Genomic DNA, 27,319 nt, shown 5'->3' with positions numbered 1-27,319 from the left:
TTCAAAACAAGAATAGCAATGACTGAAGCTTGGATTGATTGCCTATACAAGTATACCTCAAACCAATGATGTACAAAACCCCTCTTGGATCCCCAGCGTCACAAATACTTTCCCTATTTATGCTACGTTTTCTATCTAATCCTATGCTAACTCTGGTACAGCTACCACTCTGTCCTATCAACCTCCTAACTCCAACTCTAATAAAGTTACATCGCGCCCTATAGACCTCTCTGCATTTGAAGGCAAACTTCCAATGCACTATGCCAGCCCCGGGCACGCGCATTCCCTTGGTGTCAAGTCAGTTCATTTCTATTGGAAACTGGACGCGCACAAGCTGCCCATTTGTGCACGGTCAGTCCATTTCTAAGATTTTAATGTTCCCGCTGGAATTAGCAGAAAGAAGCGTTGAGGACTGCCCTCTCCAACACACGCATGAAATGAACTGTGATGGATCGTCAATCTCCTGGCCTGATATTGGGTCTGTGACACTGAATTTATATGCCAAGACTGGCATTGGAAATGCTTTGTGGTAGACAAAAACCTGAAGTAAAACGAGATGGAAAGGAAAGTTAGATATTTGAATTAATATTAAACCCCAAGCAAGAATATACAGGCACGTATGGTATAAAAAATAATTTCTATGCCTATGTTTTCAAACCAAATTTCATCTTACGGCACAAAATACCTTGCGCACTAAGGTAAGTGAGCCAAAATATTCCTTCACATGAATTCGGCAAACATTAATTCAACTGTTACATAGAAAATGCAGGTTACAAAACAACAAAAAAAAAATCATTTTCCATGACGCCCTCATCTTAATACCTGATTTCTTTCATCTCAATATTGGTTTCTGAGAGATGCATGGAATTGAAATTTAAGCACAAAGGCATGCAAAGAAATGGCCAAACTATCTATCAATAATAAACAGCAGCATGCTTGCAACAAAGTTTACTGCATTAGGGCAACTCCAATGATTAGCTTTGCACAAAAGCTGGTGTCGCTGTATGACATTGAAATTAACCTTCAAATAGTCGGCAGAGAATTTGGTGGAAACTTAGAAAACATACCTCATTTGTCTCTGAGCCAGTAGCAATGTAACCATCAGATATAGAAAGTCCAACAAAATTCTGTTCAACAGGTTCAAGAAATAACTAAATTAAGCATAAAACAAAGTATTCTTTTGCCTGAAAGCAACTAAAGGAATATGAAGAAAGGGCTATACTAGAATCTTAATCTCGAAAATCAAGTGTCATTCTCAAAAAAGCAGGCAAGTGGCCTTAATCATATCTTTCTAGCCAGCCCAGACAGTGTTTAGGTGCTCGGTGAACCCGTCCGCCTAACCATTTGGCCACTTATCAATGATTAGGCACTAGAGGATGCCCTGCTGCTCCCTCAACTACCACCTAGTACCTTGGTAAACACATTTTGCTTGGGGTACTACCACCTATAAGGCATGTTGAAAATTTTAATACTACCAAAGTTGGAGAGCAAATTTTGTGCAGGTGCACAAGAACTAATTAGGGATTACACTGAAGCTTTATGACATGTAATTCAAAGACTGAACATATATAACAACAACATGCTGAGGGAATAAGGTGGTAACTAGGTGCACAGAAAACTGACAAAATGAATAACAATTTAGGGTTGTGCAAAAGCTACATTTACACAGGATGATTGTTATATTAGATAAAAAAGAACCATATCCAGAACAATACCCCGAGAAAGGTTTATGCAACGTAACAAAAAAGGTATGCAGGATATTCTAACCTTAGTGTTTGTATGACCTGTAAATGTCTGAAGCGGACTGTCAATTATCCTTGCCTGACTCATGGACAAGTCCCAGAGCTTCAAGGAGTTGTCAGTAGATGCGGACACTATAGTTGATGCATCCACATACTTAACATAGCTAACTGTTTTTGTGTGGCCAATTAACGTACAATAAGGAGCTCGTATGTTTCGAAGATCATAGCAGTAAATTTTGTGATCTGCTGATCCAATTGCAATGGAACGAGCAGAATCAGGTTGAAACTGCACAGAGCATACATTTGCTCTTGTTCTGATAGTGCCAACACTCCCAGCCTGCAAAGTTCATGAAAAAGTGTTACCATAGCAGAGGCAAGTTAGTCTACTATTGCAGACATAAGCTCGATAACCATGTTATCGGTAGTTCAAAAGCTGACATACACCAGGTGCAAGAATAAAATTGCCTGATTCATATTCCACAGCTTCACTGAACCATCATCACTCCCGCTAACCAATTTTGTTGGGTCCGCAAGTGAGAAGTCCACCGACCACACACGCCTCTCATGTTCCCTCATTTCAACAAAAACTTGGCTCCTAGTAACATCCCAAACCTGAAAAAAGGGGGATATTTAATAATGGCCATTTCATCAAATGCAAATCTGAAAAATGTTCCTTAGAAGTGAGCATACCTGTACAATACCTTCAAAGTCGCTAGATGCTATATGGCTCTTCATGTAGCTGTTCCAGCAAATACAACTTAATTTTGATCTATTAGACATCTCAACCACAGGATAGTGAATATCACGATGTTCATTTACAATCATATTATATTCAAACACTTTTATCTTCTTATTTACACCAGCAGTTGCAAAGAACTCTTTATCCCGGTCGAAGCCTACAGAGCATACTAAGTTTGATGAGTTCAGCAGATCACATTGCTTCAGTTCTGCCTTAACTTTCAACTTACTGAACGATAAGTAACTACACAATCCCTCAAGAAAAGAGTTCATCCAACCTCTTTGCTTTGTACCATAATGCCCTTCCAAAGCAAAATCATCTATTGAACTTCCCTCAGTCACAACAGGTGACCCAGTAGTCCTTTTCACGACTTGATGGCAACTGCTTACAGGATTCCCAACTTGCCTTGCCAACTTGGATCTTGTGAGAAAGTATGCTGTTTCAAGTTTTTTGAAGTTCTTCATCAGTCTGGAGCTTTTAGACAACACACTTTCCTGGATCAGCACAGATGATGGAACTGTTCCCGAACATTCTTCAAGACTACGATTCTGTTCCTCCATATCAACAGCTGGTAGCTCAGGTCGGAAACGCTTTCTGGATCCACAATCACTCTGATCTTCAACTGTTTCAGAGCACACCTCTTTATCCAACTCAAATGAGAAGTTTCCACACTGCCCCAGAGCTGACTGCTGGTGCGCTTCATTGATGTCAGAAGAGAGAAATGCAACTGTGTCCTGCAAATTGTCTGCTATATCTTGCTTTCTTCTCTGTAGTTGGAGAAGAAAATCCAGCAGTAATTCTTGTTCTTCTATCTCTTCGCGTAACCGAAGTGCTGCTTCACGCTCCTCCAGACTATTTCTTGACCGATTAAGGAACTCACTTTGTAGCACATCACTGTCAAACAAAAAGAAGAATACAGCCTCACCCACTGGGAAAAAAGAAGAAGGGCTTTTTATGGTTTTCATAATTAACCTACCAGTCCACAACTTAACTAAATGTTGTCGCGTTCTTAAAACAAATCCTAACTTAAATTCAGCAAAAGAAAGGGAGTATCAAGAAACATGACATATTGACATGAATGGCAATTGGCAATTAGTGGCACTTCTTTTGTTACTTCAGAAAATTAGTGGTGTCGTGTGCAAAAAAAAAAAAAAAATCCAAACAAATGAATACATTGCATATATAAAAAGAGGGACAGAACCATGCAGGCACATACTTCAATTGTAACAAAGCTAATTTCTTTTATGTAATTAAAAATGAAGTACAAGTACCCATGAAGCTATGATTCTTGAGTATTTAAAATTGGATTAACATGTTCTAATCGTGCAATCGCATGCGTGCTTGGCTAGTTATTTTATCCTTTTCTATTATTACATAAGTTTTCACATGCATTACCAATCTAGACTTGATCTAATGACAGTGCTAGTGAATATTACAGAGCATTGCATCTGCTGAGATATATACTTAGTCATTTACAGATAACCTTCCCTAGCTCCTTGCCAGCAGTAATGGCCTAATCCTTATTCCCTTTTTATCAGACCAAAATATCATAATAGTTTTATCATGCAGTGTACGATCTTAAGCTATCTTCACTAGTAGGAAACAAATGCAGTGCCAACTTGTCGGAGAAGTATACTAGTAGGAATAATAAAGTACTACTTCCTGCTGCCCAAAACGAGAAACATACAGCTTCTAGTTCTAGTGTTAATTTTATCGCGCATATGGGCAGATGACACACGCACCTCATCTTCGGTCGGGTCTCCGGCACAGGGTGCATCAACAACTGACAGAATGATGCTTCCTTGGGCCACTTGAGCAGCAGCTGTGGAGGCAAGACGCGGTGCCGTAGGTTCGCCATTGCTCGCATCTTCTCCTCCATCGTCTCGAACGTACAGAACAACTGAAACAACAGCCGTAGACATAAAATCAGCGATGAGCTGAGCCGATGACAAGCAGTGCATGCGGAGAACTAACAGCGCATTTGATCTCAAGCACCCGCACCTCGAACAAGAGCACTCCTAACCTATACACGTCGGAGGCGAAAGTAGCGCCGCCGCGGTCGTCGGCCTCCTCGGGGCTGGTGTACCAGGTGAGCTCCATCGCCAGCACGCTCCTCAGCGGGAACGTCTTCCCGCCGCGGTCCTCCCCACCGCTGGCGCCGTCCCGTCGCCGCCGAGGAGGCGAGGATTCCGGGTCGGCCTCCTCCGAGCCGTCGGAGCCGGAGCAGGAGCCCGAGACGTCGGAGCCGGAGGCGGACTCGATGAACGCGACGCGGGCGAAGGGCGGCGACACGACGAAGCAGGAAGGGCGCGCGCTGCCGACGGCCACCCCCTGCGCGTGCGCGATGGCCACCGACTCCGCCACCTGGCGGAACACGTGCAGGCACTCCGGCGCCTCCACCGCCCGCCCTGGCCGGTCCAGCCACTCCCGCAGGCTCACCTCACCCCCGTCCTCCCCGCCTCTCCTCCCTCCACCACCACCACCTCCTGTTCCTCCTCCTCCTCCTCCTCCTCCTCCTCCTCCGCGTCGTCCACCCTCCTCCCCTTCCCCCCACCGCCGCCCGCCCGCGACGGCGTCGACACGGGAGCCCTCCATACCCGCCGCGCACCCACCCACCCACCCAACCCACCCAGGCTACCCCATGGCCAGATCACCTCCGATTCGGCGCGCCCTCCGCCTCCACCCGCTGCTGCCGAGACACCATCCAGGCTCCGAATGGCAGAGCAAAGCACTCCACTCCAAGCAAGGAGATAAGGATCTGGAGAGCCGCGGCAGCGACCTGACCTGAACCCCTGAACTTGGTGGCAAGAGGGAGACGAGGCGACGCGAGAGGAACACAGTAGCGGCGAGCAGCGAGCCACACAAACCCGCTTTAAAATCGCGGGGCCTTCGCTGCTTTAATTTCTCGCCCAGCTTCGGTAGCCGCCTCCCAGCCGCACAAACCCCCTCCCCGCCACACCACCACACCTTACCCTCGAACCGAGCAAGCAGCACAGACAGCACAGGTTACTAGTAGTTCCAACTCTTCAATGCACAGCGACCAGCAAAGCTCTCCCCTGAAAACTGCCTAGCTACCGCCACAGCCCACAGACCACACTGCTCCTCTGCTCCTACTATGCACCAAAACTCACCGGAAAGCTCCAAAAGCGCGCGCGGAGAGATATAGACGACACGAAACAACGACTCTTGACGCCACATACAACACGTCCCCCCCTTGCTCATCATCACCACGGGAAAGAAAAGGGAGGAGAAGGCGATGGAGTAGGCGCGGCCACTGGCCACCAGCTAGTGCACGCCGCTACCACACCACACACGCCATTATGCTAGCTACTTCTCCCTTCTCCGGCGGTACACCTTCATTCATTTTATTTTAAATATAGTCGTGGATTTTCGTGTTTAATGTTTAATTTTTTTATTTAAATATTTTATAGAAAATATAAAAATAACCATATATAAAATATTGTTCATGTTTTATCATTAAATAAAAGGACTACCCTGTTGCCAGTATTCAACACTCGCAGGCGATTCCGAAGAAGATTTGCGCCGAACACGAGGGCGGAAAAAACGAAAGCATCGCGGAGTAAAAATTAACAGCTGAGCTGACCCGAATGACGTGGAGCTACCAATAATGGAAACGGCCGGGCCGCCGAAGACACGGAGACCCGGACGCCCGTCTGTTGACCGCCCACCGTCGATGACAGCTCGGCCCGCGCCTCCAGGGTGGCCCACTTGTCAGTGACCTTCTAGCACCTCGTTGCGCGTGAGAAACCAGCGGGGTAGGAGCGGATTAGGAAAGCCGCTTGGTTTATCCAAGAGAGTGGCGACTTGCTGGCCTTTTTGTTTAATAACCACTCACTCCGGCGTGTACGGTGTGCAGTGTTGATTAGCCAGCGGAGTGTTGAAACCCAACTTAAATTACCCATCGATCGGGTGACGGGTCACTGCCGGTGGGGCCGGCGTAACGCACGCCACTCATGGGCCCACCTGTCAGGAGCGCTGGGCCGGCGAGCAGCTAGCGCGCGCCTTTCGGACTCGTCTTCGCAGCGGGATACGTGGCGCGACGGGGGCCGCACGTCAGGGTTGGGGGCTTCGAGGTGGCTCCCATGCACGAGCCACGTATCTACGTTTAAATAAGATAACGTACGGTTTAAAATATGGCGTGCAGGGGGAGCAGATGAACAGGGCATTCGGCGTGAGTTCTTCGAGCTCGTGGGTTCATGTACCTCACGTACTTACCCTTACCCGTGCTCGGGATTAGATTAGTTTAATCGCGATCTTTGACAGAAGGTACTTACTAGTTTAATCTTCTGCCGGCTTATGCAAATTGCTGGGTGACAGGGTGAGTGGACTGGACAGTCAATCATACTGGGTCGTAGTACTGCCCTCCCAGTGGATCGGGCCGGACAGGCCGGCCGGGGCCCGTTGTGCCACGTGAACTGAACAGTGGCGCCGCGCGAGCGGGTCAAAAGGCGGAGCCGAGTAGCCGACTGGCGACGGCCACTGGCTCGGGGAGCAAGCGCATGACACGTCGGCACAAGTGGGGTGGGCGTGTATCGGTGGATGATTTGGGGCTGAGACTTTTCAAAAATGTTGGAACTACGGGGTAACGGAGTAGAATTTAGATCACTCACGTCGGCCCTACAAGGGAGAGCGATGCAGCGTTGGATCTGAATTAGATCACCAGGCCACCAGGGTCCGCACAAGACAGCAGGGGGAAATGGGGGCCCAAGCAATTCCATGATCTTCTTCTTTTTTTTTTTTTGGAGATCTTCTATGGACTTGAACCCTTCCAGCCGATTAGTTACTCAGATGATGGCAGCATACTGAATTACTGATACCCCTCGTGCCGCAACGATACGCCCCTAACTTTAAAAAACGAGCTGTTCAGGAGCTGATATAAGACCATTTATATGAACTTTACACGTTTTTTTTATTATAGAGATTGTGCTTGTCTCACTACGTAATTTCTACATCAAGAATGAACACATATCATCAGAAATTCGCATCAGATTTAGCAACGTATTTCCAATAAACGAAGGAAAGCACATGATAGAAATCATACTAGGATTACATTGTACATTAACAGTGTTACGTAAAATATTACTCCCTCCGTCCCAAAATATAAGTATTTATAAGTATTTTTAGACTCTGACAGTCTCCAAGATGCTAATTTTTATAAGTATTTTTAGACTCTGACAGTCTCCAAGATGCTACTTTAACTAACAATATCTAAAAATAAGATATTTTAAATAGAAAGAATTATATATTATGATAGTTTGTTTAATAATAAATCTAGTAACATCAATTGTACATAATTGATATTTGTTACTTTTTTTTGCTATTAATAGTCAAAGTTAAAAATGTTTGACTCGTCACAATGCTAAAAATGTTTATATTTTGGGACGGAGGGAGCACTACTTAGGGAGGATATCTGATGCTCTACCGGATAACTCCAGATCCCTCCAAGTTAATAATACTTGTCGTGTTGGATAAGTGTACACGGTTTTAAAAAAATATCAATCATTTTATTAAGTATTTTGTAGACTAATCCATACATATAATCTTTAGATTTAAGACAAATATTTTATAAATTATTTGTGATTGAAAGATTTTAAAATTTAGCCTTAGTCTTGTCCAAAACAATAAGTATTATTAACTTGGAAAGAGTAGTACCCAAGCACCTAAAACTCACTCTTGAGACATGGAAAATTTTGAATAAAAGTTAATAACATGCATCTACAATAGCACGAAATTTCCAATCCAAGTTTTATCTGCATGTCGAGAACGCCTGAATTGGTTCACTTGAAGATTTAACATCGAAAAGCACTGCCGATTTATCTAGGCTTAGACTGTCTCCAACAAGTGACCCATAAGGGCACCCAAACCCAAAATGGGTCTCCGATAGTACTATTTCAGCCTCCAACAGAGTACCTATACAGAAGACCCATTTTGCGTGCTATAAGAGGCATAACCTAAATTTGAGTATCCTCTCTCCTGAAGACCTATTTGCAGTAAGGGTTCTCTTTTAGGTCTTATTGTTAGAGAAGACAAAAATAGATATTGAACTCTTTGACTGTAGCGCTATGCAAACGTGAAATGGGTCTTGTATTTTGGGTTTCATTGTTGGAGATAGCCTTATAAGTTCCTGCTGTTACACTACCATACCATATTGCACATGTTTGACAACGGATAAATAATATATTTCATGGAAACAAGAGAGGCTACATAATGACGGAGTGACCATAACTGATAAGTTTACCAAAATGGTTAGATTATTTTGTATTATAATTTAACTTTGATAAAAGAACAAGCTGGCAGCATCAGAGCTTATTACAATTTTAATGCACAAAATTTGATAGATGCTGCACAACAGGAATTACAATTTGGTGATTAATCATCTAATTTACTGACCTCATGGGGTTTGTCTCCCTGAAGAGAGCGAAACAATGCACTCTTGGACCATTTCCTGGACTCTTCTCTTCAAAAGCTTATCCTTCACACCAGAAAGCATGCTGCGGTAGAAGATCTCCAGGCGATTGAGTTCATCAGTACCTGCTGTATCCAAGATGTTCTCAAATTCCTTTCTAATATCAAAGACAGGAGATTCTTGAAGGGAACGTGGAAGTGTTCGTTCATCTAGAGGTTTACGAAATATTGAAATGTGAAGTATGTTGGCATATCTCTCCATAAGTGTCAGTTTTGACCGAAGAAACTCCAGCTCTTCTGAGGCAGCAGATAGCTTTTGTTCCAACTCAGCGCTATTCCGGTCATTCACTCCCGATGTTGATGCCTGTGCTCTATCCTCATGAATTTCTTGGAAGTTCTCATCAAGAGGAGGCCACATCACAACACATGGTATGTAACTGTCAGCAGTCTGGTTTCTCCCAAGCACACCACTGCGGCCTCTGCCCCAAGCCCACATCCTATACCCATCACCAGCAACAAGAACAGTGTGAGCAGCTCCACAAGTGACCTGCACTGCACCAAGAAATTTGAACCCATTTGTCTCAGGAGACTGAACTCTTATCGGGCGTAGAGCATCCCCTGAATCAACTCCTGAAAAGCTGGCATCAGGGCACAACCCAAGACCTCTCTCCATTCCCCAGCACCAAACCTCTCCATCAGAAGAAACTACAGTTGTATGGAACAATCCACAATCAAGAGAAATAAGGAAGGAACCAGTTGGCAAGCCATCAACAGGTTGAGGAGAGCAAATGGTGGCAGTGGTCCCATGGCCAAGCTGCCCATTATCACCAAGGCCAAACGTCCAGCAACGAGATTCAAGATCCACGTCGAAAGACTTCTTATTGGTAAGGACAGCGGTGTGCCAAGCTCCGCAGGCAATTTCATACACCTCCCAAGAAGATCCTTCGCTAAAAGCTGAGATAAGCACAGGACGGGATCTACTTTCCTTGTCACCTAGACCCAACTGGCCATGGTTGTTATTGCCCCAGGCATAACAAACAAGGTCACCTCCTGTATAGGTCTCTCCAGCACTGACTGCAGCTACGACATGCTCATTACCACAGGCAACCTTAACAACAGTGTGACCATGGAAATCCCACACAGGTAGTGGGACACAGCTAGGTGCTATACAAAACTCTCCAGCATCAGTCTGCTGCGGGCAATTTCCCCACATCCACATAGCTCCCAGAGTGTCTATGGCAAATGACATCATGCCCCCAGCTTTAACAGAAGACAACTGCAACAAAACATACAGCAGGATTGGTTAAGCACAAAGATGAACTTTTAAGTAGTATTACAAGTTTGCAGCTTTGGTTGTTCTTATAAGAAAGGGTGATCTATTTGTACCTTCAATGAAGACTGTGTGCTACTGTTCTGTGCTTCAGACTGCAGCGTTTCAGGTGAACCCAAATCTTGAAAACGCTCAACCAAACATGGGAAAAGAGAATTCTCTTCCCCGTAGCCAAGCTGACCATCCGTTAAATAGTCAAGAAAGAACATAACAGGCGCTGACTTGGATATTAGTAGAATGGTTTCAAGTCGCCAAAGCTCAAATTACATAAACTTTGTGAAGGATACAGATGTTGTAACCCCATGACCAGAGCGAACCTTCATCTGCAATGTTGGACAATATTCAGAACAAAGCTTATATGTATTAATTACATATAGGTAACGCATTTGATTAACATTTTGGCTAAGAAACCATTTACAGTTAAAACTAGTAACCTGAAGGAAAATTATGTATTATTTTTTCTTACTGAACTCTTAGTAACACTGATGTCTAGATTTTCTTTAACTTCCATCTAGTTAAATCAAACAGTTGAGATCATTGTTTGTAAGAGTTTTGCTTTGATCTAAACTGAACTATTCATTTGCCCATTATTTGCCATTGATGTCACAACGACATGTGAGCTATATGTTAATTTGTTTTAGATAAGGCCATAAGGGAAGTGACAAGCTCCCAGCCTTTGCATCATCTAAGGATGCACACAGCCATTACATCACCAAATGCTAAGCAATTATATAAGTTAGTGAAATAATGAGTCTCGAAGAAGGGATTGGGCAAATTCAATGCTATACAGTATGGGAAAGCGTAATAAAATACAGTGTTCTTTGCAATGAACAATTTGTCGATTTCACTTATTAAGCAGTTCAACCATTCCAAGCAAATTCAGGGGAAAACTCATACCATATCAAAAAGGCCCGTAGTAACAGCACAAAAATTCAAGGGAACGGAAATGTTCGCATGGTCTGTGCATATTGTACAGGAATAACCCCACATACCAAATGCTCGTCAGGGATCAGGACCATAGGAGCCGCAAAGTACAGCACCGGTGAATCTAATCTACTCTCTCCATTTCAGGTTATAAGACGTTTTGACTTTGGTCAAAGTCAAATTGTTTTAAGTTTGACTAAGCTTGTAGAAAAAAATAATAGCATTTTTAACCCAAAACAAATTTATTATGAAAATATATTCAAATATTGATTTAATAAAACTAATTTGGTATTGTAAACATTACTATATTTGTCTATAAACCTAGTCAAACTTAAATTAATTTGACTTTGATCAAAATCAAAACGTTTTATAACCTAATTTCAGAGAGAGTAACTACCAGTAGATTGCACTAGAAAATTATGCACGCATTGGGCATTTGGGCCACAGCAACTCAGTAAACTAAAATTCAAGTTACCAGTGGCTAGTCGGTTACTCGGGTGGGCGCTCTCCACAAACCGCAAATCATAATTCTGCAACTACTTCAGTACTTTCAAACTACAGTTGCCTACACAGCCGCACAGAATGCTATCACGAAGCGAATGAAAGCAAAAGCACTAACCGTCCAGCGCAAGGCTGTGGTAGGCGCCGGATGCGACGGCCACGAACCTGGGCCGCGGCCTCCCGCCGGCGGCGACCACGGTGGGCACGTGCTCGTCGGCCTCGCGCCCGGTCCCGAGGCGGCCGAACATGCCCCGTCCCCACGAGTACACCTCACCGTCACCTGCAACGCACGCACGCCCAGCAAAACCCACAAAAGCCACGCTCTCAGATCCCGAATCCCGCCGATGCCTCGATAATTCGCCCCGGGAGCAAAGCGAGCGCCGTTACCGGTGAGGGCGAGCGTGTGGGCCTCGCCGGCGGCCACGGCGACCACCTTGGGCGGCATCTGCGGCGGCAGCGGGGAGCAGCGGTGGAGTGGACGAGAGGGCAGATGAGGAGGAGTGGGAGGAAGAGGAGGGCACGAGTACAACTGGAGGCATTACCGCGAGAGCAAGGCGGTAAAATGAGCAGCGGAAGCGAAGGCGATAAGGACTCGAGAGAGTCGGTGTGCAGCACGGCAAGTCACCGCTTGCGGAGGAGCTCGTCGACGTCGACATTGACTTCATCCCGCTTTTCCCCCAAGAATGATCCGGGAGATGGCTTTGGGACGCGTGTCGCGGCGCTGCATCACCGGAAAAAGAGGTGGTTGGAACTTAGAATTGGCAGGTGTGCTGCTGATGGTGCGAGTCGCTAGTGAGATTTGGACAAGTTTGGGGAGTACATTACTCCTGGATGTAGAGTTGTAGACACTGGCAACCAATTCAGATATCTGATGAACTACTACACATTCTGCATCTAGGAAATGTTGTGCATTGCAGCGAGAGGGGATTCCTTTGTACAAGCAGCAAACGTCATATGTTCTACTAAGTTCTAACACATTTTGGGTTCAGTTGATTATCTCACATACCCACGGTGCAAGTACATACAGCACCCTGCACCCTGATGGTTCCACAAAGGAAAAGGAATTACGACCTTCTCAAACTCTCACATAGTTGACAGCCAGATGACATCGATCACAGCAGATGCCGCAAGGAAGATGCAACTGAGAAAGGCACACGCGATGGAGGCCGCTGACAAGTCGCAGAAACGTGGCAGTGGCTTGCAGAAGTTGGGGAGCGCCGTGTGCCGGATGCCGGTGCGGTTCAGATTCGCGACTGCCGCCGCTGCTGATCCAGCACTCATCATTGCATATGCGAAGATCTGCACGCGAATGAAAAACAGCAGAAGTCAGATGTTAATCTTGCATTCCACGGGAAATGTCAGGCCAAAGCCAAATGTTCAGCTGTTATTTGTTGAACTAAAGAAAGTTGTGTGGTTGCAATGGGAATGGAAAGTAAAGCAGCTTAATGACAAAGAGTTTTTAATCAACTTTCCATCGGATGATGTGAGAAGTAAAATATCCACTTGCAAGAGCTTTGATTTTGAGACCTCTCTAATCAAGGCTAGTGTGGTGGAGACAGGTATGACAGAAGAGGCTGTTGATGAGCTAGTTGCTGTTTGGGTCAAAGTATATGGCATACCAAAGATTGCTAGGAATGAGGATGCTATTAAGTCCATTGCTGAGTTGGTGGGGGAATTTGAAGCTCTAGATGGTGCTAGTATCAGAAGAGATGGTCCAATCAGAGTGAGAGTTGCTTGTAAGGACCCTAGGGAATTACACTTCGGGATGCATGTCTATATCAACAAAGTGGGATACTTAATCAGATGGGAGCCAGAAGGGTATTCGTCTATTGAGAATAGACCAATTCACCCTGATGACGATGACAAAGATGACAAAGACGAGAATGACGGCAATGAAGACATGAATGTTGATGAGGATTACAAGATGCAAAGCCCTACTAGAGGTAGACAGAACCAGAATACAGGTGCTTCATCAAGGGGTGGACACTCTGCGCCACCTGCTTACAAAGGCAAGGAATATAAGGGTGGTTATGTCAAGAAGATTGCCTCTAAGAAAACCTCTACTATCTCATCCTCAGAACTGGTTTTGGAGAAAGAAAAAAAGAAAGAGTTAGTGTCACTACAGCAGGAACCAATGCACACAGAGTCAACTGAGCTGGTGTTGTGGGAGAAAAAGATGGAGATAGTCCCTATGGAACAAGAATCCCAGGAAATTGACTTCTCTCTATCTGCTCCTCTGCACTCTCAAGAGAAGGAGTTTTCTGGGCAGATTGATGCTGCTTTGTGGGATGATGAGTTGGAGAAATGTGCAATACCTACTGATTCAGATATAGAAAGACTAAGAGAGGAAGAAGACAAGGAGGAAGAAATCAGTTTTCAAGAGGTTTCACACAGAAAGAAAGGGAAGAGCAAATCAACAGAACCTGCAATCTCATCTAGGATGAGCCTCAGGAATAGAGAGATGGCAACCATTCCAGTCACTAAGAGAGCTGAGATCCTAACACAGAAGAAGAACTTGGAGACACCAGGTAACAACTCAAATCCTTTTGCAATTTTCCAACTTATTGATGCAGCTGAGTTGAATGCTATAGCGGTAGCTGCTAATATTAATCTAGGTAATAGTGATGCTGAAATAAATTCTAACATTGAGACACTTAGAGCTAAGGAGTTAGTGCAGGCCTCTCTAGCTGCAGCCAGATGGAAAATAGAATCTGAGGAAAAAGAGTTGAAAGAGAAACAGTTAGAGGAGATGGTCAATAAAGAGATATCACAAATAGAGGAGAACCCTGATGAGGTTCCTGCGCATAAGAAGAGAGATGGTACCAAAAAAACAAAGAAAAAATGAAAATTCTTTTTTGGAATGCAAGAAGGTTAGGGGGCAAACCTAGGAAAAGACAGCTGAAAGAGTTGATATATGAGAGGGGTCTCGATATTGTTTGCATACAAGAGACTAAGAAAGAGAGTTTTAATAGTAGAGAGCTGAATTCTTACCAAGGGGCAAAAGAGTTCTTTTGGTGCTGGAAAGCATCCAGAGGGGCGTCAGGAGGTATTCTTATAGGAGTTAATCAAGAGGTTGCAGAGGTTACTAATACACATGTAGGGGCTTATTTCCTGAGTTGTGAGATAAAATGCAAGAGAGATAATGAATCCTGGGAAGTGATTTCTGTTTATGGTCCAGTTGACAACAGTTTGAGAGATAGTTTTCTAGAGGAGTTAAATTGGCATTTACAATTCAGACAGCTCCCTGTGGTTGTAGGAGGAGATTTTAACTTGTATAGATTTGCTAGTGAGAAATCAAACAATAACTTAGATTTTAGGTCCATGGAGAAGTTTAATTCTTTCATTGCTAACTTAGAATTAAGAGAGCTGTTTAGAAGTGGTCCCACATTTACATGGACTAACAAACAAGAGATTCCTGTTCAAGTGGTCTTAGATAGAGTACTGGTCAGCACAGATTGGGATGACAAGTTCCCTACCTCTCTTCTTTCCTCTATCTTGAGAGTTGGTTCTGATCACACCCCACTCCTTTTAGATACTAATGAGCTAGATGTGAAGAGGTGTAGTTATTTCAAATTTGAGTCAGCATGGCTGATCCAAGAAAACTTTGTGGAGATGGTGAGATTGAAGATGACCCCCAGAGATGACTCTTACATTTTAGAATACTGGAACAAAAAACTGGTTGCTCTGAGGAGATTTTTAAAAGGCTGGTGGATAAATGTACAAAGAGATGCTAGGATTAAGAAGGTAGTGCTGAAAAATCAGTTAGAAGAATGGGACTTGCAGGCTGAACAAAGAGATTTGTCATGTGAAGAATGGAATGAGAGATATGCAAAAGAGACTGAACTTGAACATATATATGAGTTGGAGGAGCTCTTATGGCATAAAAGAGGTGGAGGCCAATGGTTACTGGAGGGAGATAGAAACACGGAATTTTTCCACAGAGTTGCTAATGGTAGAAGAAGGAAATGCACTATTGTTTCATTAGAAGAGGATGGACGCTTGATAACTAATAAAGATGAACTCTCTGATCACATTGTGGGTTACTATAAAGAGCTGTTTAGAGCTGATACTCCATCTAACATACACTTATCTCAAGGGGTTTGGGAGGAGAGTTTTTCACTTACTAATGATGAGAAGCTAAATCTCATCAGACCTTTTACTAGAGTAGAGCTGGACAAAGTGATCAGAGAAGCCAAGACTAATACTGCACCTGGCCCTGATGGGTTCAATGTACACTTTTATAGAACCTTTTGGGCTGAAGTGAGAGAGGACTTATTTGAGATGCTCATTCTCCTCTACAATGGGGAACTTGATCTAAAGAGATTGAACTTTGGTGTGATATCTTTGATTCCCAAGAAAAGTGACCCTTCTGACATTAGACACTTCAGACCTATATGTGTGCTGAATGACTGTTTTAAATTCATTAGTAAAGTGGTTACCAATAGATTCACAGAGGTGGCCAACTCCGTGATCTCACCCACACAAACAGCTTTCATTCCAGGAAGGTTTATTTTGGAGGGATGTGTGATTGTTCATGAGGTGCTGCATGAGTTAAAACTTAGGAGCGATAAAGGGATCATTTGGAAACTAGATTTTGAGAAAGCATATGATAGAGTGTCCTGGAATTTCCTCTTTGAAGTCATGGAGAGGAAGGGTTTCCCAGATAGATGGCTGAAATGGGTGGAAGCTTGTGTCACTGGGGGTAAAGTGTGTGTCAACATAAATGGGGAGAGAAGTAATTTTTTTAGAACGTATAGGGGTTTGAGACAGGGGGATCCCCTCTCCCCATTGCTGTTTAATATGGTTAGTGATGCTCTGGCAGTTATGCTTGACAAAGCTAAAGGTAATGGTGTTTTGACTGGTTTAGTCCCTGAAATCTTTCCTGGGGTTATCACTCACCTACAATATGCTGATGATACTGTGGTGTTTATTCCTTTTGATGAAAATCAAATCCTAGCAACTAAATTTATCTTATACTGTTTTGAGGATATGGCTGGTATGAAAATCAATTACCATAAAAGCGAGGTGTTCACTGTGGGGTTGGAAAAAGAGGAAACAGATAGAGTTGCGCTCAGATGTTGAACTGCCCTGTAGGTGCTTTTCCCATAAAATACCTAGCCCTTCCAATTAGCCCAAAAAAATTCTTAACCATGATTTTGATTTTCTGGGACAGAAATTGGAAAAGAGATTGGGAACTTGGGAAGCAAATACACTTTCACATGCTGGCAGAGATGTCCAAATTAATGCTTGCTTATCATCCATCCCCTCCTATGCAATGGGCTTCTACCAATTACCTGAAGGTATTCATAAGAGGTTTGACTCTATTAGAGGGAGGTATTACTGGGCTGGAAACAAAAAAAGAGGGAAATACCATATGGTGAAGTGGGATGACATGGCTTTTCCTAAGGATTTTGGTGGGCTAGGATTCACTGAAACCAGGAAGATGAATGCTGCCTTAATTGCTAAATGGATCATGAAACTGGAATCTGAGGACCATAGCCCATGTATAGAGTTGCTGAGGAGGAAGCATTTACAGAATAGTGGGGTGTTTCAAGTTAACCTAGGGGACTGCTCTCAATTTTGGAAGGGGGTTCTCAATTCCAGGAAATGGTTCATTTTGGGGGCTGAATGGAAGCTAGGTAAAGGTGATCATATTTCTTTTTGGCATGATTTTTGGGTTGGGTCATGTCCTCTGAAAGTGAGATTTTATAGGATCTTTGAGATCAGTAACCAACAAGACATTCTGGTTAGAGAGGTGATAAAGGAAGGACATAACTGCTTATCCTTTAGAAGGTCTTTTGGTCCAGATGAAGTAGAGGAGTGGAATGAGTTGAGAACTGTTATTTTAAATACTAAGTTGGAAGATAGGCAAGATCTGCTCTGTTGGGGCCTCAATTCAAACAAGAGTTTTACTACGAAATCTATGTATAGAGCTATGTGTTTTAGAGGGATTGTTGATAAGGAGATGGAGAAAATTTGGAAAGCGCCATGTCCAATGAAAATCAAACATTTCTTATGGCTGGCTCACAGAGATCGTATTCAATCTGCTGAACAATTGCAAAAGAAAGGATGGGGGGGGGGGATGTTAATTGTGGCCTATGTGGAGATTTTGAGTCTACTAATCACATCCTTTTTGTATGCCCTATGGCTCGCTTTGTGTGGTGTTGGTGCAGAGATGTTCTGAACTGGCCTTACCCTCCTAAAAATCTTGATGAGTTTTTTCTCTTATGCAACCACAGCTCTGCATTTATTAATGATAGATTACATATTATGTTGCTGGCTGCCATTTGCTGGTGTTTGTGGCTGACAAGAAATAACATGGTTTTCAGGAAAACCCTGCTTTACTCACCACTAACTTTGCCGTTTCAAATTATTTCTCTGTTTGTTGCAGTGGAGGAAACTCTGTCGTGCTGAGGAAGAAGGGAAACTGGAACAATTTGCTGAAAAGATGAAGGAGCTGACCTTTAATCTGAAACCGAGAAGAACTGGAGTAGGGTGAATTAGTTTTTCTGTTGCTTTCCCTTTTGAGTTGTGCTATCCTCCTTCCCAGGCCAGTGTGTGGCCATCTGAACTTGCACTATATTGTAAGCTGGTTTCCCCAGCGCTACCACTTTAGCTTTCAGTAAAAAGCCGGGTCCCTAAGGACCTTTTGTCTAAAAAAAAAAACTAAAGAAAGTTATCATCTTGTAAAGCCTCAACTGCCGAGATTATATTTTACTCCTTGGAACGATGCGTTAGTCTGAGATTGGACAAAAGGTTACACCTAAGAACAATTTTGGAAGCAAACACAAGCTCGAGGACAAAGAAAACTCAAATCCAGTCCTAGCATCTTAGTCCACTGCTATGAATTATGAACACTGATTACATGGTTCGATGTTAGGTGGGGTACATTCGAATTCCCGTAGCCACTTGTATGTGATTTGTGAGATGTTATGATGATAATAAACGATAGTATGTTCCGACAAAATAATACTTCTCTATTTCATATTACAAGACATTTTGACTTTTTTCTAGTCAAACTTTTAAGAGTTTGACCAAGTTTACAAAAACATAGCAATATTATCAACGCAAAATAAATATACTATCAAAATATATCCAATATTAGATTTAATTAAACTAATTTGGTGTTATAGATGTTGCTATATTTTTCTATAAATTTAACCAAACTTAAGAAAAGTTTGATTAAAAAATATCAAAGCATCTCTAATATGAAACAGAGGGAGTATGTAAATGCTCGAAACATACGATGCATCGATTTTACCTGCAGGACCTATCTCTAACAGGGCCACACTACACAAATACAGTGCTTACTAGGTAGTTCCCCGCGCTTTGCTGTGAGGATTATTAAGCAATTCTCAATATTTACTTTTACAATCAAGCTAAGAGCAAAAAGAAAAAAAAAGAAACATTAGGATTTATCAGTCAAATGATGCCCATGCTTCAGTGTGAAACATATTGACAAGTATATGTTAAATATTTTAAAAGTGATAGATAGATTTGTTAAAATATTATACAAATGATATGAGGGGTGATGATTGGATATGCTTGCATTTTGATTTGTAGAATTAAATAAATTGTAGATCATGTTGTATGCTTGCATGAAACTAAATATGTAATTATTGCTAGTGGGTGATGATGTGGCATAGTTGCATGTTGAGTTTTAGACTTAGGTGGTGTTTGGGAAGGAGGGACTAAACTTTAGTCCCTCTCACAGAAATTTTAGTTCCTATGGGAGGGACTTATGCTTTTGTGAGAGACACTAAAGTATAGTCCCTCCTTCCCAAACACCACCTTAGTGGGCTTTAACTTTATAGAAAGAATAGATAAGCAAGACGCTTCTAATGACAGATACTGCACAAGATTTGGACATGGAAGCACAAAATTCCAGTACAACAACATGTCAATCCCTCTGTGCCCACTTTTTGGAAGAAGATTCATATATTACATTTGGTGCCTTAGAAAAAAAAATCCTGAAAGAGCTACGTCACATTTATGCATTTTACCATGGAAAATCCATTCACAAAAACATTAAGTGGAGGTGCCCTCAAGAAATTGTGTAAAATGCTTGAGCTCTGTGTACTCAGGCTCAAGTGTCATCACTCTCATCAGCTATCAACTGACAACTGCTACGAGGTTTTGGAACAAAAGACCATTGTTGTGCATCAAACTTTTTATTTTTGCACAAACTGTGTAGAACCAAAAAAAAAAAATCCCAAGAACATTTTCTATAAGAGGTTAGGACCACTATCTTGCACAAATATGGTTGTTTTTCTCTTTGCTTAGTTGCCTGTTAGGTATGGAGTTTGCTTAAGAAGTTCCCGACAGTATTCTGTTCTTGCAAATCCCAGCTCTTTTGGTGCTTAGGGATTTGCTTGGTTTTGGCTCTATCACAACAAAACCACATATTATATATCTGTAGAAGTATTGTTCAAATATTGCAAGTCTGTTTCAAATACGAATCCCACAAAAACACAAGAAATAATTTATCCTAAATGAAGTGATTATATTCCGCATATTTCTTGCATATATTAGGTTATCAAGTTCAATCATCTAGAAAGGATTGCAATTCCATATGTAAGTCCACAACCAGATGCACAAGAATCAGAATAATTCCAATGATTTCTTATGGCTTGGGGAAAAACAGTAAATCTAAACCAAGTTGCAGAAAGTATTTTGATGTAGCATGCATATGGACGTGGCAAGTTGACAACAAGAAGATTAAATAAACTGTTCCAAGATACCACTTGCCAGCAAGAACTTGCTCATCTTTTATTAGAACTAACCCCAAACACCCAATCAATACTGCCTATACTAGTACTGGTTACTGACTGTTCCATAAAATACAAAGAGGAATCCTGAACGGGTCATTGATGTACCACAAGAAACATGAAAATAAAGAGTATAAAATATGCAATCTAGCAAGCATCACAGCATAAAAAACCAAGGCAACCTATTCGTCATTGCAAAATCAGATCAAAATGGGCAGGAGCAGACCCACCAATTGGGCGAAGTAGGCCAACCCCCATACCTACTCTACCGGTGCCAGCGAACACCCCCTACTCTACCGGTGCCGGCGACCCCCCCATCCTGCGGCCGTGGCAAGCGCCGGTGATTTCAGAGAGTTAAGATCAAGCCAAATGGACAAGCATTGACGAACCTGATCACCAGTAAACAGAAGCCAGGCATAGTTCCTGGATTGAACCACAGGGGCATTCTTCACGGCCTTGTGTGCAGTCAATAAAAGTTGAGCGAGACAGTAGGCAGCTGAAACTGCAGACATCCCAACCAAGTATCTGAAATCCCGAACAACACCATCAGAAAATCAGAACGACTCAGTACTCTGTATGAGCTTAACACATTTCGAAATAGAGCAGCTTTGATACTTACTCTAGGGAATCAGAGAAAGACCAATTGGCATAAAGCGGGATCTCGATGCCGAAGATCTTGAGACTACCCCGCTGCTTGGCAGAGATCATTAGAGCCATTGAGAGCACTGCCATCACCAGGGCAACAGCTCTAGTTGCCACCATGACGACGCCTAGCCGTGGCCATCTTGGTATGGCAGGTCGCTCCAGCACTTCCTTGTTCCCCATCGCTGGGATCTGTATGCCAACCTCCGAGCCATTCCGGCCGTTGCCAATGGAGCCCATCAGTGTTGCTCCTGGTTAAGGCTTTCTGTTGTTCCTAATAGAGGGTTTTGGCTAGGCTGTTCTTATTTTAGCATGGGGATGCAACAGAAGGGGAAGTTGGAGAATTCTAGTGATAACAAGATGTATGCGTAAGAACCCATGTTATACTATCCTCTATGATGCACCCGTGAGTGCTTTCTATACTACTCCCTCCGTCTCGAAAAAAAGACAAACCCTGAGTTTCCGTGTCCAACTTTAACTGTCCGTCTTATATGAAATTTTTTTATAATTCATATTTTCATTGTTGTTAGATGATAAACATAATTAATATTTTATGTGTGACTTGTTTTTTTAATTTTTTTATAATTTTTTCAAATAAGACAGACAGTCAAACATTATACACGGAAACCTCCTCTTCTTCTTCTTCTTCTCTCTTTTTTTTTTTTTTTTTTTTTTTTTTTTTTACTACGGAGACAGTACTTGACAGCAGTGGGTACCAGGCCATGCTTTGCCAAAAGCTGCACGGCTTTCGAGCTACTCAAGACCTGTGTATTGTTTTTTACTGCGAAGAAAGGATTGCTACTGACGACAGCACTCATCGCTAAGTGCCACGAGAATGCGTAATTTGCTCATTCAAAAGATTATTAGTCTGGAGTAACCAACTAACTACAGTCAAAACAAAATCATGTGAGATTCTGTGGATAGCTACTGTTGTGTGTGCTGCCAAATGCAATGGAAGAGATAGGGGAAGGCAATAGAAGACTGAATATTTTACAGTCAGATGTGGTTTGTTCTCTGAGGTAAAATATGCTTGTCCAAATCTTAACCTAAGATTTATTCTTTTTTTTTTTTGCGGGGAACCTAAGATTTATTCAATGTGGACATTTTACTAAAAGATTTAATATCTCACACACTGCAGAATATTCTATTAGTACTAGAATTTGATGGAACATATCTCTAGCAGTGGACAGAAACATAACATATTAATCTAATTTGAGTAAATCAAGTGTTGAAAGAATTGTAAAAAATGATATAGCTGTCATATACAGCATTTGAAACAAGCAGCAAGCGCCTAATGAAGGATAACTGTTATCTGCCACTAGTTAAAAGTATTATTCATGTAACTAATTTTCATTCCATAAAAATCAGCTATATCATGACTATGTCTATATTATCCAAAGGAACTAATCAATTTAACCTACCACACATCTTATGCCAGTAAATTAGACTATCATAATTTTGATGCGCCATCTATACTATCAGCAATTGAAAATGGCACCATAACGACAATAGGCATAAGATTAATTACTTATTGATTTCATAAAATAACATTTGTCTACTAGTTACTGCAAATGAATCAATGAGACAGAACAAACTTCAACTGCAATCCCTTTGTAGATTTATAGGCTACAGCTGACAGACTTCGCCATTTTCCTCACTGTCATCCTCCTCCTCACCCTCTCCACACCACACCAGATCCTGGCAACAGCCTATACGTTTGAAAGCACCACATAAACCCCATCGTTCCATCGCTCGGCCTCTAGGTACTCTCTGCCGCTCACTGCCCAACTCTAACATTCTCATGTCTTTCACATGCACCAAGCAATGTTCCCCATATCACCACATTTGCCTCCATTAGCATTCTTTGCTCCATCAAAGCATGTGCCTCATCCACCTGCCCAACTTTACCAAGCATATCCATCACACATGACACAGCCATAGTGTTCAACAGTTAGTACAACTCTGATATCCCCGGGTTCCATCCGCTTCAACAAACTCATCCCCGTATCCACCAACCCTCCATGCATACAAGCAAAGAGCACGGTCATCATTGTCACTATTTGGTGGCACCCTTCCCTCGGCATTTCATCAAACATGTTCACTGCATCCTGCTCCTCACCATGTGTAGCAATCACAGTAATCATGGTTGTCCACAATGAGGCATTCCGACAGGCATACACTCAGAATACTCTTCTTGCAAGATCCACTTGGCATACTGTGAAACCATGTGTGGTTATAGTTCTTTTGTGATGGAAAATTGACAAGTCCCGGAAGTGCAAGATGTGCGTGGACTAACATTGGCCAGGTTGCGATATCTGTGCCAAGACAACGGTTGTTTGGTTCATGTGTGTGCAGGTGATCGATGTCAATCTTGGTCAACGGCGGATCGGGACTAGACTCAGGGAGGAGTTGAGGTCCAGAACGATCAAGGATGCCGGGTGACAAGATTGGACACAAGGTTGCACAGGGTGGATGGACACCGTGTGAGAAGGTCTTTGCAACAGGTTTCGCAAGGTCAAGTGCAAGTGCCGGGATTCGCGAAGAAAGCTGACGGAGGAAAGGAGCAAGCAGTGCTACAGTACCTGTGGTACTGTAGCATGCAGCCAATGAGGAAAGTGCACGTGCATGCACTTGGTTGGAAGACTTGGTCAAGCAAGCTAGCATGCGAGCTGTGCATTAGCTTGAGCAGTGCATGCATGCACGAGGTGATGTGCATGTGTGCTGTGATTGGTTGGCAGGGAGGCCACCAATCCATCGTGATCATGGGCTCGGCCAGGATGCCACACGGCTGGACCGGACTGGCCCAGTCCAAGATGGAGCAGGACAGCATGATCCAAGCAACGACGGCCCAGCTTGGCAAGCAAGGGCGTCAAGGCAGGAGGTTTCGGCGACGGCGCGCGTGAGGGACACGTGGCAGGCGCGGACTCGACCGCGCGCTCTCACGCGGGAGATCGACTACTCACGGGACCCACGCTAAATTCGGACGCGCAAGGGAGGAGAAGGCGCGCGCGGGAATTGGTGAGGGCGCTCTCCAAGACGACGTGGCGCTTACTGGTTCGATGCGGAGGAGTCCCGCGTGGGACCCACGCGGTTTCGCGAGCGCGCGCGGGGCAAGGCACGGTCTTGCGTGGCCGCGTGGCGGTTTCCTGTTGGTGCAAGTGATGAGCACGCGGATCCGCACAGCGTGGGGAGCTCGGATCGACTACGTGGCAGCAATCTGCACTACTTCCTTTGAGTCTAAGGAACAGCGGATGGTTAAGATCAAGTCCAGGGTAGGGTTTCACCCTAGGGATATTTGAGACAATGTCTTAGGGGTCTTAGGCTATAAATAGAGAGATGGATGCAAGGGTGGAGGTTGCTCCTTTTGTAATCCTTTTGAGATGCTCGGTGAGAGAGTTTCGGTGTGAGTTTGGAGTGTGTTTGTCCGAGAGATTTTAAGTTTGTGTTAATATTCCTCTGAAGGTGTATGTTTGCTCCTAGTTGAGCGGTTATTTTGCATCACCTATGAATGAAATGATTTGAAGGATTTCGTTTTTGCCTTGTTCATTTAAATTCCGCTTGCAATTTGAACTTTGCGATGATGAGTTTTGCTATCTCCTCCTCACCTCTCTTCTAGTTTCGGGAATTCTTTTTCTCTTCCTCTTCTAGTTTCGGGAATTCCTTCTCTCTTCTTTTTTAATCCGGCTTCTCTAATAGCTGCGGTTCTAGTAAGGATTTTGAGAAATCCAGCTTGATGAGTATTTTCGGGGGCAAGATTTGAATTGCTATATTCACCCCCTCCTCTATAGCTGTTCTTGGTCTTTCACATACATATCGACCAATGCATTGGATAGCGTCACGTCAAGGCGTCCTGTCGATGACATTGCAGCACGCACCTATACAACTGCTCCATAAAACGAATATCCCCTACAGAACAGCACGCTGATTGCGACCCTGACCATGGTCAGATCATCTGGCAGCACGAGTATGCCATACCTTCGCAGATCGAGAAACAAGGCCAACGCCTCCCTTGACTCCCCAACTTGAGAGAGACCATGGCGTTCCACGAACCCAGGCCCCGGTGGGGGTTTTCATCGAACACCCTGCATGCAGGATCCAGGTCGAGAGCCTTCGCTTAGTAGCTGATGAGCGCGCTCTCAGTGAGGGGGTGGCGCGCAGCGCGCTAGCCCACCCTTGACGGCGGCGGCGTGTAGTTGTCGGCAAAGGTTGGCGTCTCGGCCTGAGCCGCGGCCTTGAGCGCCAGCGGGAGCCGGGAAGGTGTAGGCGCGTAGCGGTCGGGGGAAGGCGCCATGGTGGGGCATGAGCGTGGAAACGCGGAGGGACTCAGCTTCGGTGACTTAGCATAGGCAAGTCACAACGTGACATACCATGCATCTCGGGCATCCAGAATGAATCCAACGGAGATGGCGTTTGAGCCCGCACGCAGGCAAAAAGAATCTCTGTTTCAACCTAACAGGAGGCCCGCACGCGCACAGGACGCACTTAGCCTCGTCCTCGTCCGTGTACGCCGGCGCAGCCTGAGACAGACTCAACTTCGCCTCGCCCTCAGGTCCGCGTACGCCGGCGCTTCACCTCGCCCTTGTCGGCCGCTCCCGCGAAGCCAGCCGGGAGGCGCGCCGCCGCGACCGGAGAGGCGCTAGGCCGCCCTGCCCTACCGCCGCGACCGGGGGTGCATGGAGGCGGCCGGCCGCCGGGCCTGACGGCACGGTGGTGCCGGCGGGCGGCCGCTCAGCCCGAAAAAATTGCTCATTCTCATTTCATGCACAAAATTGCTCTCCTTGGATTTTGTCAACCAAAACACAATCCATCCATGTCGTATCAAGAAATGAAGAAGACATACGGGCTTGTTTGCAACGCATGAATTCGTACTAGGAATTTTGCAGGAATATCGCATAAAAACAGCTCCAGAGATGTCCTACCACCATTGATCAGGGCGACCATGCACAGGAACTACTGACCATGAAATTTCACGATAGCACTACAGCAACGACGACACTCCATTCAGCATCATCAGAGAGAGATTCAGAGCAACATTGCTGCATAGGACAACTGATCATAACAAGACATGAAACCTCCCACCTAGAATGAACTAAGGCTGCGTTCGTTTGTGTGAGATAGGGTGAGAAAACACCTCGTTTTCCACGCGCACGCTTCCCAAACTACTAAACGGTGTGTTTTTTTGCAAAAATTTTCTATAGGAAAGTTGCTTTAAAAAATCATATTAATCCATTTTTGAAATTTAAAATAGTTTATACTCAATAAATCATGCGCTAATGGCTCACCTCGTTTTGCGTATCTTCCCAATCTTCTCAATCCCCTATCTCTCAGACTCACCCTAAAAATTTAGGGCAGAGATAACGAAAAGGAGGAAATGGCAGCACAACTCATGTCCAGTATAAACCAGATAATACCATAAGTCCATTCTAGACTTCAAACCTGAACAAATCATGGATCTGGGCAACATCTCAAAAAAATTTAGAAAATATCATCAGAAGTTACTGATTCATTCATTCAAATTACAGCATATATGAGTCATACAACCAAATTACTCTCAAGATTACAGAATCAATTTGCCCAATCTCACAAAGCCAAACAATAACAATTCACTTCCAATTAGGAGTTTGCATCATCCCAGGTGGCAGGGCATTTCCACAAACACCTCGCGAGCATGGGAAAAGGTGCGGTGTTCTCCACAAACTCAACCGCCAATAACTCCTACCCTGGACGAAGCCGGGCGGCGGTGTCACCTCTCGCTAGCGACGAAGTGGGCAGCCGACCTGTGCGGGCTCTGGATGCGGGCTCGGACGCCGAAATCCATCGTGGAGTCGAGGTTGCCGAAATCGGGACGTGTGGCGTGGCAGGAGCAGTGCGGTCTCCTCCACACGCCGGGCTCGGGCTGCGCAGCCACCCACCTGCACCACCGCGTTGTTAGGCTCGGCGGCCGGCCGCCTCCACGCAACCCCGGTCGCGGCGGTAGGGCAGGACGGCCTAGCACCTCTCCGGTTGCGGCGGCGCGCCTCCCAGCTGACTCGCGGTGGTGGTCGGACGAGGGCGAGGTGAAGCGCCGGCGTACGCGGACCTGAGGGCGAGGAGAAGTTGAGTCTATCTCAGGCTGCGCCGGCGTACGCAAATGAGGGCGAGGCTAAGCGCATCTTGTGCGCGTGCGGGTCTCTTGTTAGGCTGAAACGGAGATTTTTTTTGCCTGTGTGCGGGCCCGAGCGCCATCTCCATTGGATTCATTCTGGAC

General features: G+C 44.3%; 4 protein-coding genes across 7 annotated transcripts; 1 reads left to right on the top strand and 3 right to left on the bottom strand.

Moving 5' to 3' along the window:
- Positions 1-19: 19 nt before the first annotated feature.
- Positions 20-5,111, bottom strand: LOC127784610 (protein SPA1-RELATED 4-like). 2 transcript variants are annotated; one of them, XM_052311950.1, is made up of 7 exons: positions 4,483-5,111; positions 4,224-4,381; positions 2,433-3,375; positions 2,208-2,354; positions 1,768-2,079; positions 1,068-1,127; positions 20-541 (listed from the first exon to the last, which is right to left on the bottom strand). In XM_052311950.1, exons 1-7 carry the CDS (start codon positions 5,074-5,076, stop codon positions 353-355), a joined length of 2,403 nt encoding a protein of 800 aa, XP_052167910.1. In that variant the 5' UTR covers positions 5,077-5,111; the 3' UTR covers positions 20-352. The 2 variants fall into 2 exon arrangements, with proteins under 2 accessions (XP_052167910.1, XP_052167919.1); XM_052311959.1 differs by lacking the exons at positions 20-541; positions 1,068-1,127 and having other exon boundaries at positions 1,797-2,079; positions 2,185-2,354.
- Positions 5,112-6,872: 1,761 nt separating this feature from the next.
- LOC127784622 (ultraviolet-B receptor UVR8) lies at positions 6,873-12,388 on the bottom strand. Of its 3 annotated transcripts, none has more exons than XM_052311976.1 (6): positions 12,050-12,388; positions 11,781-11,942; positions 10,525-10,560; positions 10,294-10,421; positions 8,893-10,183; positions 6,873-7,343 (listed from the first exon to the last, which is right to left on the bottom strand). In XM_052311976.1, the coding sequence occupies exons 1-5, from the start codon at positions 12,105-12,107 to the stop codon at positions 8,894-8,896; spliced, it is 1,674 nt and encodes a 557-aa protein (XP_052167936.1). In that variant the 5' UTR covers positions 12,108-12,388; the 3' UTR covers positions 6,873-7,343; position 8,893. The 3 variants fall into 3 exon arrangements, with proteins under 3 accessions (XP_052167936.1, XP_052167934.1, XP_052167929.1); XM_052311974.1 differs by having other exon boundaries at positions 6,874-7,347; XM_052311969.1 differs by lacking the exon at positions 6,873-7,343 and having other exon boundaries at positions 8,719-10,183; positions 12,050-12,386.
- Positions 12,389-12,516: 128 nt separating this feature from the next.
- Positions 12,517-21,437, bottom strand: LOC127784647 (CASP-like protein 3A1). Its single transcript, XM_052311995.1, has 3 exons — positions 21,050-21,437; positions 20,820-20,955; positions 12,517-12,961 (listed from the first exon to the last, which is right to left on the bottom strand). The coding sequence occupies exons 1-3, from the start codon at positions 21,310-21,312 to the stop codon at positions 12,746-12,748; spliced, it is 615 nt and encodes a 204-aa protein (XP_052167955.1). The 5' UTR covers positions 21,313-21,437; the 3' UTR covers positions 12,517-12,745.
- LOC127784639 (uncharacterized) lies at positions 12,971-14,507 on the top strand. The gene has a single exon (XM_052311985.1). The coding sequence runs from the start codon at positions 12,972-12,974 to the stop codon at positions 14,505-14,507; it is 1,536 nt and encodes a 511-aa protein (XP_052167945.1). The 5' UTR covers position 12,971.
- Positions 21,438-27,319: the final 5,882 nt, after the last annotated feature.

The sequence above is a fragment of the Oryza glaberrima genome, chromosome 1 (genome assembly GCF_000147395.1).
Source record: "Oryza glaberrima chromosome 1, OglaRS2, whole genome shotgun sequence".
Taxonomy (NCBI): Eukaryota; Viridiplantae; Streptophyta; class Magnoliopsida; order Poales; family Poaceae; genus Oryza; species Oryza glaberrima.
Note: the sequence above shows the minus strand (reverse complement) of the source record. Positions and strands in the feature narration are given on the sequence as shown.